Source organism: Theobroma cacao, chromosome 8, assembly GCF_000208745.1.
Source record: "Theobroma cacao cultivar B97-61/B2 chromosome 8, Criollo_cocoa_genome_V2, whole genome shotgun sequence".
Classification (NCBI taxonomy): Eukaryota; Viridiplantae; Streptophyta; class Magnoliopsida; order Malvales; family Malvaceae; genus Theobroma; species Theobroma cacao.
This window is the reverse complement of record NC_030857.1, coordinates 1,460,655-1,472,472: the sequence shown is the minus strand read 5'-3', so window position 1 is coordinate 1,472,472 and position 11,818 is coordinate 1,460,655. Positions and strand designations below refer to the sequence as shown.

The 11,818-nt window shown below is 37.5% G+C and overlaps 2 protein-coding genes across 4 annotated transcripts; one reads left to right on the top strand and one right to left on the bottom strand.

Moving 5' to 3' along the window:
• LOC18591454 (BEL1-like homeodomain protein 3) lies at window positions 1,440–6,521 on the bottom strand. 2 transcript variants are annotated; one of them, XM_018126233.1, is made up of 5 exons: window positions 5,883–6,521; window positions 3,604–4,653; window positions 2,978–3,354; window positions 2,826–2,886; window positions 1,440–2,493 (listed from the first exon to the last, which is right to left on the bottom strand). In XM_018126233.1, exons 2-5 carry the CDS (start codon window positions 4,534–4,536, stop codon window positions 1,810–1,812), a joined length of 2,055 nt encoding a protein of 684 aa, XP_017981722.1. In that variant the 5' UTR covers window positions 4,537–4,653; window positions 5,883–6,521; the 3' UTR covers window positions 1,440–1,809. The 2 variants fall into 2 exon arrangements, with proteins under 2 accessions (XP_017981722.1, XP_017981723.1); XM_018126234.1 differs by lacking the exon at window positions 5,883–6,521 and adding an exon at window positions 5,674–5,757.
• On the top strand, window positions 7,807–11,743 carry LOC18591453 (GTPase HflX). Of its 2 annotated transcripts, XM_007017572.2 has the most exons (13): window positions 7,807–8,253; window positions 8,332–8,474; window positions 8,570–8,686; window positions 8,851–8,965; window positions 9,126–9,263; window positions 9,421–9,516; window positions 9,615–9,728; window positions 10,135–10,203; window positions 10,410–10,480; window positions 10,588–10,681; window positions 10,946–11,074; window positions 11,188–11,277; window positions 11,372–11,743. In XM_007017572.2, exons 1-13 carry the CDS (start codon window positions 7,888–7,890, stop codon window positions 11,462–11,464), a joined length of 1,635 nt encoding a protein of 544 aa, XP_007017634.2. In that variant the 5' UTR covers window positions 7,807–7,887; the 3' UTR covers window positions 11,465–11,743. The 2 variants fall into 2 exon arrangements, with proteins under 2 accessions (XP_007017634.2, XP_017981265.1); XM_018125776.1 differs by lacking the exon at window positions 11,372–11,743 and having other exon boundaries at window positions 11,165–11,259.

Genomic DNA, 11,818 nt, shown 5'->3' with positions numbered 1-11,818 from the left:
TGTTAGCTGTTGTAGTCATGCATAGAGATGTTGAAAGGACAATGAAAATCACTATCTTTCGAGGACGTGCAGGGAAAATGAAAAATGGGTTCTTGTGCTGTCATAGAAAGGGAGAGAGAGAGAGAGAGAGACCAAAAAGGCTGGCAATTGAATTCGGTTTGAAAAGAAGTGAGCTGATTAGATTGATTCTGGGTGTGGTGTGATCTTTTGGGCTGGTCTGTTTGGATGTTTTAAGTAATGATTGCAACTTTGTTCCTTTGGCCTCCTTCAGTTGTCGCCCTCTGGTTCCGTAACCCTGTTGTTTTTCGGGACCTGAAAGGCCCCCACTCTCTTCATAGGTTAAAAGCGTGCAATATCTGAAACATTTCGCCATACTGCTAACGTAAAACAATACTGCTGCAAGCATTATCGCCCATGTTAAACTCCATTAACCCCTCGTTTTCCACTAGAGTTTATTAACATCACCCAGATGTTACTCCAGTCATCTTAACTTGGGAGGTAACTGGCAATCAGTTGCCATTTTTAGACTGAAAAAGAAAAGAACATGGCCCTCTCAACCAAGGAACAGGCCTCTTGAAGAAGAAAGATGCACTAACCGAGCATTATTGTCATTCACAGTCCCACGTCCTGTGCAAACTTCGCTAGGTTGCCCAGCTATCTGTACTTCCATAGTTTAACCCATGTACATTGAAACTTGAATGGGGAATTTGGTCCAGAAATTGTGCATTTTAGCTGAAAACTCTAATAAGCCTACCATATCAAGTGTCGGGGGAAAAAAAGGCAAAAGAATGTGTATCACTGTTTTAGAAACTCTTGCATAAAATTCAGTTGTACCTAGTGCAAAGTGCAAACTTGTATCCAAAATGAGCACTTCAAAAGTAGATATCAATGATAATAGATTAGAATGAAGGATGAAGGTACTTCAGCCAATGGGGGAGGGATACAAAGAAAGATGCAAAAATCAGAACATGTTTCAAGCTCAAGGTCAGATTGCAGGTAAGGAAAAGGGAAAGGCCAAATGGAGTAATGGACGAGGAAAAGAGGAAGGAATACAGGGTATTGAGTTGATTAGCAAGGCCACACGGTCCACGAACAGAGCCATTAATTCAAAAGGACCACCATTGCAATCCGAGGATAGAACATATACATGCACCCACCATGGTCAGGCTAATATCCTCAGACCATTGCCCAGATATTGCAACATTAGTACCTGTGACGACTCAAGGAAAAACGGATGGAACAAGCAGCAAAGAGATGAAATTTACACATTAATGGCATTTGGTTATTGTGCCATGTGTATCTCAATTCTATATTTCTGCACAAGATATGACAAAAACACATGCATACCTTATCTGTAACGAACACATATGTATAGATATTAGGTTTCCAAAGTTCACATTTTTCACCCTGGATCTTGAGATAATTGCCATGCATTCTCATTAGCTTGTGTACTAGTTATTTCTAACCACATTTATTTCCAAAATAGCATACATCAGTATCACACTTGAGATTACTTGTACAAAGAATCCTTATTCAGCAGAACACAGAAGGCTATACCAATCTTACCATATCTTTACAGATGTATACACCTACTACACCAATCTATTTGTATGTTACAAATGGGTATCATATACCCAATATCTATATTCTATCATGATAATGCTGCGTCTTTCTCATCTCTGCTAAAACATGGAACCCAAAGTAACACATCAAAGGCTTGCTTTTTCTGTTTTGGTTTGTCATCATATCACGTGATCCATTTCCTAACAATTAGGTATCCCCGTCCATAAAGCTTGATGTGGACATTCTTCAGACTACGAAATCATGTAATATATGGGGATTTCCAAACCTGTCTTGTTGATTTCCTGGATCCATGCAATGAAAGTCCACTGTCTCTGGCCCCACAGAAGAAGCCACCTTGCTGTTACCTCTCATATTGGTCTCTCCAGATATGGGAAAGACATTATTATTTTCATGATGCTGTAAACCAAGTGCAAGTGACACTTGGCCACCAACTGTAAAACCACTCAACTTTGTTAAATCATACATGGTATCACCAGCCACAAAGGTACCACGACCATGCTGGCTGGATGGGATGACTGTATCTGGATAAGGGCTATGGCTCTCCATGTTACTCCTATTGTCAACCTGTAATTTCATCCCAGCAGGTGAGCCAGTATCTCCAATAGCATTATTTTGAAACATTGATCTTGCAATAGGCCTGTTCAGTTCTACATCTGGGATATGATCAGGTTTCTGGTGTTGAATTTGTCCTGGTTGGACATTATCGGCATCAGCAACTTTGGATGTCATACTCTCCTGCAATTCTTCTCCCCTATCCTCAGATGCAGAAGAATTTTCTCTAGTTGCTTTGGCTGCATTTTCTAAGGAAGATTTGAAGTTTGAGTCCATTTCACCAAACTCTTCTTTGTACATCTCCTCAATCATGGGCTTCCAAAGACGCACCCTCGCATTAATGAACCAGTTTGCAACCTGCTCCAGTCAAACCATTAGTAACTGTACATATGAGCGGAAACAAAAGCACGTTAAAATAGATGAACGAATTATTCATCTTGACAAGTGAGCAAGACATGTGCAGAGGAGTCCCCACATCAGAGAAGAAACTGATAGATTAATTCCTCTACTAAATGTGTTGCTAATTAATGATGCACACTTTTTTTTGGTAGGAGTAATAAACTAAGGTTTAGATTGGCTGGTTAGTCAATAGGTGGATACCAAAATTAACCGTGGATGTTAATGATACAACAAGAAAACTAGGATACACATGATTTACAGGTCAGATAACTGGGTTTCCATCTCTTTACCTGGTTTCTGGTCAGGCCTGTCTGTTTTGCGAGCATGATTTTCTCCGAATCCTTTGGGTAGCTGGTCAAAACCAAATTCAGGAAGGGTTAGTGAACCAAAGTTCTTGGTATTTTGCAAGTAAAATAGGTACAATAAGGATCAAAGCACATACGGGTGGAGAAAATGCTCAAAAAGCCAAGCACGAAGGATTGAAACAGAGCTTTCTGGAAGCCCTCTTTGAGGCCTCCAAGCATTTCGCATCACACCAAGTTGCTGAAGAGCTCTTTGTTGTCTGAGTTGATGATCCACATAGCGGAGACGAGGTATTGCTCCTCCTTGATTGTTTGATGAATTTTCTTGCTCTCCAAGGCTTCTCTGAATCAGTTGAATTTGGCCACTGATTGCATCATGCAAACAGCGGAAGTGGCGGGAAATTGTCTGTAGGGCTAGTGCAGTGTATGGTTTGGCTGCACCAGAACCAGCTACGAAGTCAAAAGAAGACACCACAATTTTCATTTGATGGTAATATTGCCTGTATCTTCTATCAACCTATAACAAAAGCATGACCATTAGTAATCTTCCAAAACAGGTAAAGCTCAACTAAAACACATATAAGATAGTTTCCAAGATGTGATAAAGAACAGAATAATTCAACCAAAGAAAAGCAGTCACCAAGAAAAGTGAAAGCTAAATCAAACAAGAAACACTACAAAGGCAGGCATGCCAGCAAAAGAAATTATTCAAACCAAATATAAGTAGAAAAAGGAAATGTATAGCACAATGGAAGGGGGTGCTCACCTCATCCAGCATGGACAAGAGTTTTGTCTTCTTGTTCTGCAAATCTTGCCGCTCTGCAGGTGATATCTCAGAAGAGGAGTTGTTAACTGACTCACTAGGTTCTGATGACATCCCATTGGATGATTTCGGTTGAGAGCTTATATTTTTATCCAAATCAGGCTGTTTCAAAGCTTTTCGTATATTCATCACTTCATCAAGCAACTCTTGAGCCACCCTGAGATATTTGGAGTTTGAAATAGTATTTGCAAAACCTGACTCAAATTGATATATATCAGAATGCATCTGTTTGTTACTTATTGAGCCCTGAGGGTTAGACAAAGCATCTGTTTCAAATGCATCATTGTTGCCTCCAGGAAAGCCAAATTGCACGCCATCAGAAATTTTCAACTCCTTACTTCTTTTGCTCTCATCACCAGTACAAAGAATTGTCCCCTTTCCTGAAAATGGAAGATGCCCACTAAAGAACGAAGAATAACCCTGGTATTGATACTGAAATGGAGGTATTGAAACTCCAGAAGATATATGTGAGCCAAGACTTAGAGATAGTCCCTGAGATTGAGAACTCTGTTCACCATCTAGAACACTCCTTGGTAGTACAGGGGGATCTCCTGCTACAGGGTTGCATAATGAATTGCTTGTTGTAATGTTTAACTGCCCATCAACAGCTTGCAAACTCACAGTGTCACTTGAGGGTGGAATGAATGACATTTCATTTCTACCACCAATAGATGGAATTTGAACACAGTTCTGTAGAGACAAAGAACTCCCAGACAAGATTTCTGAGAATGCCCCAGCAGACGAAGCTTGGTTCAGATATATTGAGTTACCAGGAAGGGAAGATGATCCAAGATAAGAGTCAGGCTTTTGGTCCCCCAGATATGTAGTTGATAAATTGTCTCTTTGGTAGCTTAAAGTTGGATAATATGTAGCCATAATTTGCTTCCTTATGTTTGGCAGGAAAGAAATGATAAAGCATTACCAGTCTCCACAAATCAAATGATTGCTAAAAAAGGGGTACCTCCCAATAAAACAGTGATCAGCTAATAGATCCTGATAAAACAAAAACATAATAACATATATGAGAGATCTTTCAAAGTCCCAAATATATCAACAAATCCAAAGCTAGATCATTGCATCATTGTTCTTAGCTCATGTAATATCTGCCAAAGAATTTAGAATCAAAAGAGCAGAAGCACCACAACAGCCATGTGAAAATGACATGTTGCCCCATGGCATGAAAGTGCAGTAACAAGGTCAGTTGCTTAAGTTTTAAAGCACTTTAAGCAGAATCAGCCGTGAGAAATTCCCAACAAAACAAAATCCAAATTTCTACCAACTGACTTGTTTTGCATCTAAACACTTCTCCCTCAAAAGAGAAAATGGAAAAGCTGAGAATAGTTTAATACTAACAAAAAAGCAAAAGAATAATTGCCTAAAACTGCATTAAACCACAACCCAAGATTAACCAAAATAGTTTTTCAATAGCTCCACAAGGTACACCAAACATGTAAATTCAGTAAAACCGAAAATTCTTTATTTTTTCTGGGAATATTTCTTTTTCTTCTATTTTAAGCTTCCTTTTTATCTTTTTATGAAGACCATCCCTTAGTTCATGTTTAGATTCTACTATCTTGCATCAATTCAATTAGAGAAACAGCAAAATCCTATCCGAGCTTAAATTCAGATATTCTTCCGAGGGTAAAGGAATCAGGTAACCATAGATATAAAAAGGTAAGCCATAATCATTTAAGGGAGGAAATTCACAGGTTTAAAGGAAAAAGAGAGAAAAAAAAAAAAAACAAGAAGTACGACTTTTCTTTTTGGCTTTTCACTCTATCCCATTTCTTCCTATCATCATCACTATCAGTCTATCACCATCATCATGAAATACCCACTGGTCCTGAAAACAGAACCATCACAGTCAAACTCAGAGAAACATTTTCATTGCCAAACCCCCTCATCCCCTTCTTTTCTATTATAAACCAACTAAAAGAAAACAGAATAAACAAAAAAAAAAAACAAATTACCAATACCCAGAAGAAGCTCAAAACCCCATTTAATCCCACATACCCCTAAAGCAGAAGCTTTGAAACTGTCTTCTTTTCAGCACCATCATGCACTCTGGGTACTAAAACTCAACCCCAAAAGCTAAAAACAATTTCTTTTTAACTTATGACAGTCTTCAATCAATCAATCATTACAGCTCTCAGAAAACAAAGCAAAAGGATGAAGAGAATGACAAAAAATAAATTAAAAAAAAAAAGGTGAAAGTGAATTACCTGAAAGCCCCCCAAAGAGAAGCTGCGCCTCTTGCGGGGAGCAGAAAGAAAGAAACTTGAAAGCAGCAAGACAAAAACCAATCCCAAGAGATACAATCCCAAACGCAACCAACCTCCTTATCATTGGAACATTGACACCAACCCAAGAAATAATATTAAATTACTCCACTCAATACAAATAAAAAATATATATATTGACGACAACAACTGTGATATTTTATTCTAACAAACGATCATGATAATAAGGAAGAAGAATATTAAAGAACAAACAGTTCCCCTCGTCAATCCTTCCAGGGATCTCACGTGTAACAAAAAAAACAAGACAGAAACAAAAGGGGAAAGCTGTGCTGTAGCCTTTTTTAATGTTATTTTATTCTTTTTGGGAAAAAATTAGAAAGTTGTTTGAAGGCAAGGGAGGCAAAATGGAAACAAAACCAGGAAAAAAAAAAGTGGGAAGCTGCTGTATGGTGGGTGTTGTTTGATTCATTCATTCATTGCTTAAGAGAGTTCAAAAGCTAACTACCAGTTGGTAGACCTATTACCCGCCCTTAAGCCTCCTTTTAACGCATAAAAATGGTGTCTTTCCCTTCTCACTTCTCTCTCTCTCTTTCTCTTGCTTTTCTAAGGTGTAGGAAGCATCTAAAGCTATCCCATTGGTCGATTCATAGTTGGGTTTTTCTTTTAAAAAATAACAAAATTATAAAAAAAAATAAAAGAAATTGAGAATGTGATTGATAGACTAATGTTTAGGGGGAAGAGGAGAGGGAAGAGAGTTAGCTGTACTTTGCAGTTGGTGAGAGTGACAAACTTACACGTTATTTCCACGCGTATGCTTCCATACGCTAGCGGCTAACGGCTAACTAAACCAATTTTTCTTCTTTGTTTTATATAATTTTTGGTGGGTGATTTGAGTGTTTATGTGTCACTTTAACAACATGAATCATGGGATTCTATCTAATTCTCGACCCACCTTTTAAAAGCTGAAAATTATTGCTTCTCAAAAGGAAAAAAATATGTAAATTACCAACAATTAGTATATAAATATGAATATGTGTATATTTGATGTATTAAATAATTATAAATAATTTAGTGTATGAAATGTTTGTTGCCTTTTAAAAGTAAAAAGAAAGGAAAACCCAAACTCTTCTCCTTTGTTTATGTTTTATATGACAAATAAATAAATTTTGCTTAAAAAATAAGGGAAAATGTTCTCCTCTTCACAATCAATGAACAAAACTTTTCAAAGTGAAATTAAATAACCAATAAAGATTATACAATGTATTGAATATATATATATATAACTTGAAATTCCATATAATTCATGCAATTGCTTTACAAAAAGGGAAGGGGGGGGGGGGGGGGATGTGGTTGGGTTAACAAAAGGAATAGAATATTAGGCACATACAATGTGTTGCTCATGTTTCATGTACCCTTTTGCTTTTTTTTTTCTTTTCATTGGATTCTAACTTAAATGGGGATATGTATATTTTTAGTCTATGGTTTTCTGACAAAGACCAAACTTACTAATTTTCAATTTCGGGGAATAAAGGATATGGGATTATTCGGAAAAATTCCACACAATTATTGGATATAATCCTTAGAAAGAGCATATTTTTTCTTATTGCTTAGGTTGAAGATTCTATTTGATGCAATTAGCAAAAGAATAAAATAAAAAAAATACTTACAACTTGGAAGCTTGGAAATTGGAATATTTGGCAATATGGGAGGAAAAACAGAATAATACCAACCAAAATGGGCTGGATATGGGCCTGATAAAATTAGCCCAGGCCTGCAATGAAGACTAGCCCGTGACCCCTAAAGAAGTGTTCAGGTTGGGCTAACCATAGAGCCCGCTAAGTTCAAATAAAACGACGTCGAAGCAAAACAAAAAATCGGGGGCGTTAAGTGAAACCTGGATAAACCACACAAAAAAAAAAAAAAGGGATAAACGGTATTTGAAAATTGAAGATTCCAGCACTGAAATCTGGCAAAAGAATACTCTATCATGAGCTTATGTTTCTGTTCTCTGATTCGTTCTTCTCCTTTGATTTACGACTCCAATTTTCCATGGAATTTGAATCTCAACCGCTCAACTTACCCTATCAGTTTTTCTGTACACGGCAATAGCAGGAATCTCGTTGCGCGAGTTGTTCAACATGGACTCGAAGTCAATAACATTTCTTTGCCGAGTCCGACAATCGAGGCCGAGGAAGAAAAGGAAGTGATTCGTGAACTCGGTACTGGAGCCGCCGGCGCTGAATTGGTGGAACATGAACCGAAACCAGTGAGAGTTAGGAAGAAGAGAGCTGGTGATGATGATAATGATGATGAGAGCTTTGAGGATAGATTCAAGCTACGAAATGGGAAGGAGGTAATTTTTTTTTTTTGGATTTATCAGTTCAAATTTTGGGGAAAAACTTGGAAATTTTTTAAATTATTTATTTTGAAGGTTTTTGAAGAGAAAGCTTATTTAGTGGGCGTGGAGAGAAAAGGCGAGACTTTGGATTCGTTTGGCATCGAGGAGTCGCTTAAGGAGCTGGCTCAGCTGGCCGACACTGCTGGGCTCATGGTCGTTGGTTCAACTTATCAAAAGTAAGAGTTTCTTTTCAAATGTTTGGTCACAAAATCAAATTGCATTTTATTTTCTAAGCTTAAAGTTGTCTTATTTATGGTATTTTACCATGCAGATTATCTTCTCCCAGCCCGAGGACATACATAGGATCAGGAAAGGTTGCAGAAATTAAGAGCGCAACTCATGCTTTTGGGGTTGAGACTGTAATTTTTGATGATGAGCTCTCACCGGGGTAAGGTTTGTAATAATTTTCTTAGTTTTCATCGTTTCTTGCTTAGAGTGTTCTAATGGGGTAAAATATTATTTGGGAGGTTAGTTATTTGGACCTTATGAAATTGACATGAAACCTTCATAATTTAATACAATCTCTCATCTGAGTCTGTTATCAAATTTCAGGCAATTGCGCAATTTGGAAAAGGCTTTCGGTGGGGATGTCAGAGTTTGTGATCGAACTGCTCTTATCCTGGATATCTTTAACCAGAGAGCAGCAACACATGAAGCAGCTTTACAGGCAAGTTCAGATTGTGCTTCTATTCCTTCTATAAATGAAAAGAGAGAGGTCATAGCTGATATTAGATTGAAGTTGGTAAAATCTTTGTGTACTGAAAATGAAAATAAGCAAAAGAAGAAATAATCTTTATATTTGTTACTCAAGTTATGGGGCTTTCTAGGTTGCATTGGCTCAAATGGAATACCAATTGCCGCGTCTTACTAGAATGTGGACTCACCTTGAGCGTCAAGCGGGAGGAAAGGTGAAGGGCATGGGTGAGAAACAAATTGAAGTGGACAAGCGTATCTTACGTACTCAAGTAAGCAACGATTGTTTTTCCAATTTTTTACAGATAAATATCTGCTGCTCTAGAAACTCAAACTTGTATAGATACCTAGTGCAAACTGGCGACCTTCTCTAATACTTTTTAACTGCAAAGCTGTTGTTCCCATGACTTAACTTATTTGCTTTGCTAGATTGGGGTTCTCAAAAAAGAGCTTGAATCTGTTCGAAAACATCGAAAACAATACAGAAACCGCCGGTTTTCTGTACCTGTTCCTGTAGTATCTTTGGTGAGTAGATAGCTTGATTTTTTAATTTTTAATACAAGGCCAGTTTCTTTTGTTGCTGTTCTGTTTCTGGACTCATAAGCCGATTGAAAACATTGTAGGTTGGATACACTAATGCTGGCAAGAGTACACTTTTAAATCAATTGACTGGTGCTAATGTTCTATCTGAAGACCGGCTCTTTGCAACCCTTGATCCAACAACAAGAAGGGTTCAGGTCAGTCAAATATGTTCGGAAAACCTATTGTACAGCTTGCTTTCAAGCTAGTCTGTTCTTTTTATGTAATTGAGTAGTTAGAGAAGGAGATTTAAATAAAATAAAGTTGTCCAGGCAATAGCTAGAAGTTTTCTCTATCTAAATCCATACCATTACTATGTGCATTTTTTTTTTCACTATCTAGAGCAGAAGGCAACTATGTATTGCTAGAAAAGAACTGAGAGATTGAAGAAGTTATGTAGCATGATTTACGTATACCAACTTTAGCTTTATACACCTGTGTCAAATACATGCTTCCCGAACGAAATCAGTTTATAAATATCTGACATTGAATTGAGTATGTGCAGTTTTGTTATCGATCATCATCAGTAACATGATAATCTTGTTTCTGTTGTGTGGTGTCCAGATGAAAAATGGAAGCGAATTTCTTCTTACAGACACTGTTGGTTTCATCCAAAAGTTGCCAACTACCCTGGTAAGGCCCCTCACTTTTGGAAATGAGTATGTTAGGAGGAGCTCCTTTCATGGTATGTATGGAGGAGAGTGCCTGCTGATTTTAAGTACTTTATGTGCAATTAATTCACTGTGAAAGATGTTTCTATTGTATACTTAATACCAAATTCTAAATTGAGTGGAGCCCAAAAACTCATGCCATTTCTGTCTAATGATTGCTTCATACAGGTTGCTGCCTTCAGAGCAACATTGGAGGAGATATCAGAGTCTTCTCTTCTAGTGCATGTGGTGGACATCAGGTAATATTTTCAAGCTGTGGGCTATCTCTAGTTTTGCTTTTTCTTTTTTATTCCTCCCTCTCTCTCTCTCAAATTTATCAACTTACAATGCTCTCTATGAAGTTCAGCCATCCCCTAGCAGAGCAGCATATAGATGCTGTGGAAAAAGTTCTTTCAGAACTAGATGTCTCTGCAATTCCAAGGTTAATGGTCTGGAACAAGGTAATGGAGATATTCTCTATCTCTGAGTTATTAAGAATTAAAACATGAAAAATGAAACAATTTGACCTATTTCCCTCTGTGTACTTGTGATCTGTATAATCTGACTTGATATATTTATGCTTGAATTCCTAATTATTGGAGGCATTGAGCTTATCTGTGATGTTGATGATATAATATTTTTTCGTTTGTGCATTTTTCTTAAGTTTTCCTTTTTGTAACATGAACTTAAGGTTGAAAATCTCTAAATGCTGCTGCTTATGCCAGGTTGATAGGGTTAGTGATCCACAAAGAATCAAGTTGGAAGCAGAGAGAAGTGAAGATGTTGTTTGTGCATCCGCTTTGACTGGTGATGGCTTACAGGAATTCTGCAATGCGGTGCAAGAAAAGTTGAAGGTACTAATTTGATATCAATGGTTAAATGTCCTTGAAACTTGAAGATAGTTGAGTCTGTTCAATCCTGAATTTGAACTCTGTTTTACTTAGTGAGGAAATGTTCTTTGGAATAGGATTCAATGGTTCCAGTGGAAGCCTTAGTCCCGTTTGACAAAGGAGAGCTTCTCAATACCATACATCAGGTTGGAATGGTGGAGAAAACTGTAAGTGTTACCTAAATATTAAGCGAATCTAATTTTCATTCATTCATAAGGAGAACTAATTCTGCTGTTGTTCTGTAATTCCTGATTTTTGCAGGAATATACTGAGAATGGTACATTGGTCAAGGCTTTTGTCCCCCTTCGTTTTGCCAGGCTGCTTACCCCAGTGAGGCAGCTGTGTAAATTATAACTTCAACTTTCTCGAATGTGTCGTGACCTTTTAACACTTCGTGTCATCATAAAATATATCATGTGTTGACAAAAAGCAATTACCCTCAATGGATTTGTAAGGAGAGGGAAAAAAAAAGAGTAAGGAGAGAGAAAGGGGAATAGGGAGACAGAACAGTGATTGTTCAGGAGACCAGTGTGTATAGAAAACCAAACTTTGTACAATTGTATCCTTAAACGATGTAACAGATCTTGACAGCAATGAAAGGAATTCTAATTCTCTTCCAGAATACAATTTCAACTTCATGTGTAAATTTGAGATGCCAGATTACTAGCCTTTAAATGAAACAGCAAGTCTAGTAGAAGGAAACCAAGA

Bases quoted from the DNA above. Each gene is read 5' to 3' on its own strand.
- LOC18591454 (XM_018126233.1), bottom strand. From the start codon at position 4,536: ATGGCTACATATTATCCAACTTTAAGCTACCAAAGAGACAATTTATCA. The intron at 3,355-3,603 runs GTGAGCACCCCC...CTTTTGTTATAG, and splicing joins TCTTGTCCATGCTGGATGAG to GTTGATAGAAGATACAGGCA. The intron at 2,887-2,977 runs GTATGTGCTTTG...GGTTTTGACCAG, and splicing joins TTTGAGCATTTTCTCCACCC to CTACCCAAAGGATTCGGAGA.
- LOC18591453 (XM_007017572.2), top strand. From the start codon at position 7,888: ATGAGCTTATGTTTCTGTTCTCTGATTCGTTCTTCTCCTTTGATTTAC. The intron at 8,687-8,850 runs GTAAGGTTTGTA...ATCAAATTTCAG, and splicing joins GATGATGAGCTCTCACCGGG to GCAATTGCGCAATTTGGAAA. The intron at 10,204-10,409 runs GTAAGGCCCCTC...TGCTTCATACAG, and splicing joins AAAAGTTGCCAACTACCCTG to GTTGCTGCCTTCAGAGCAAC.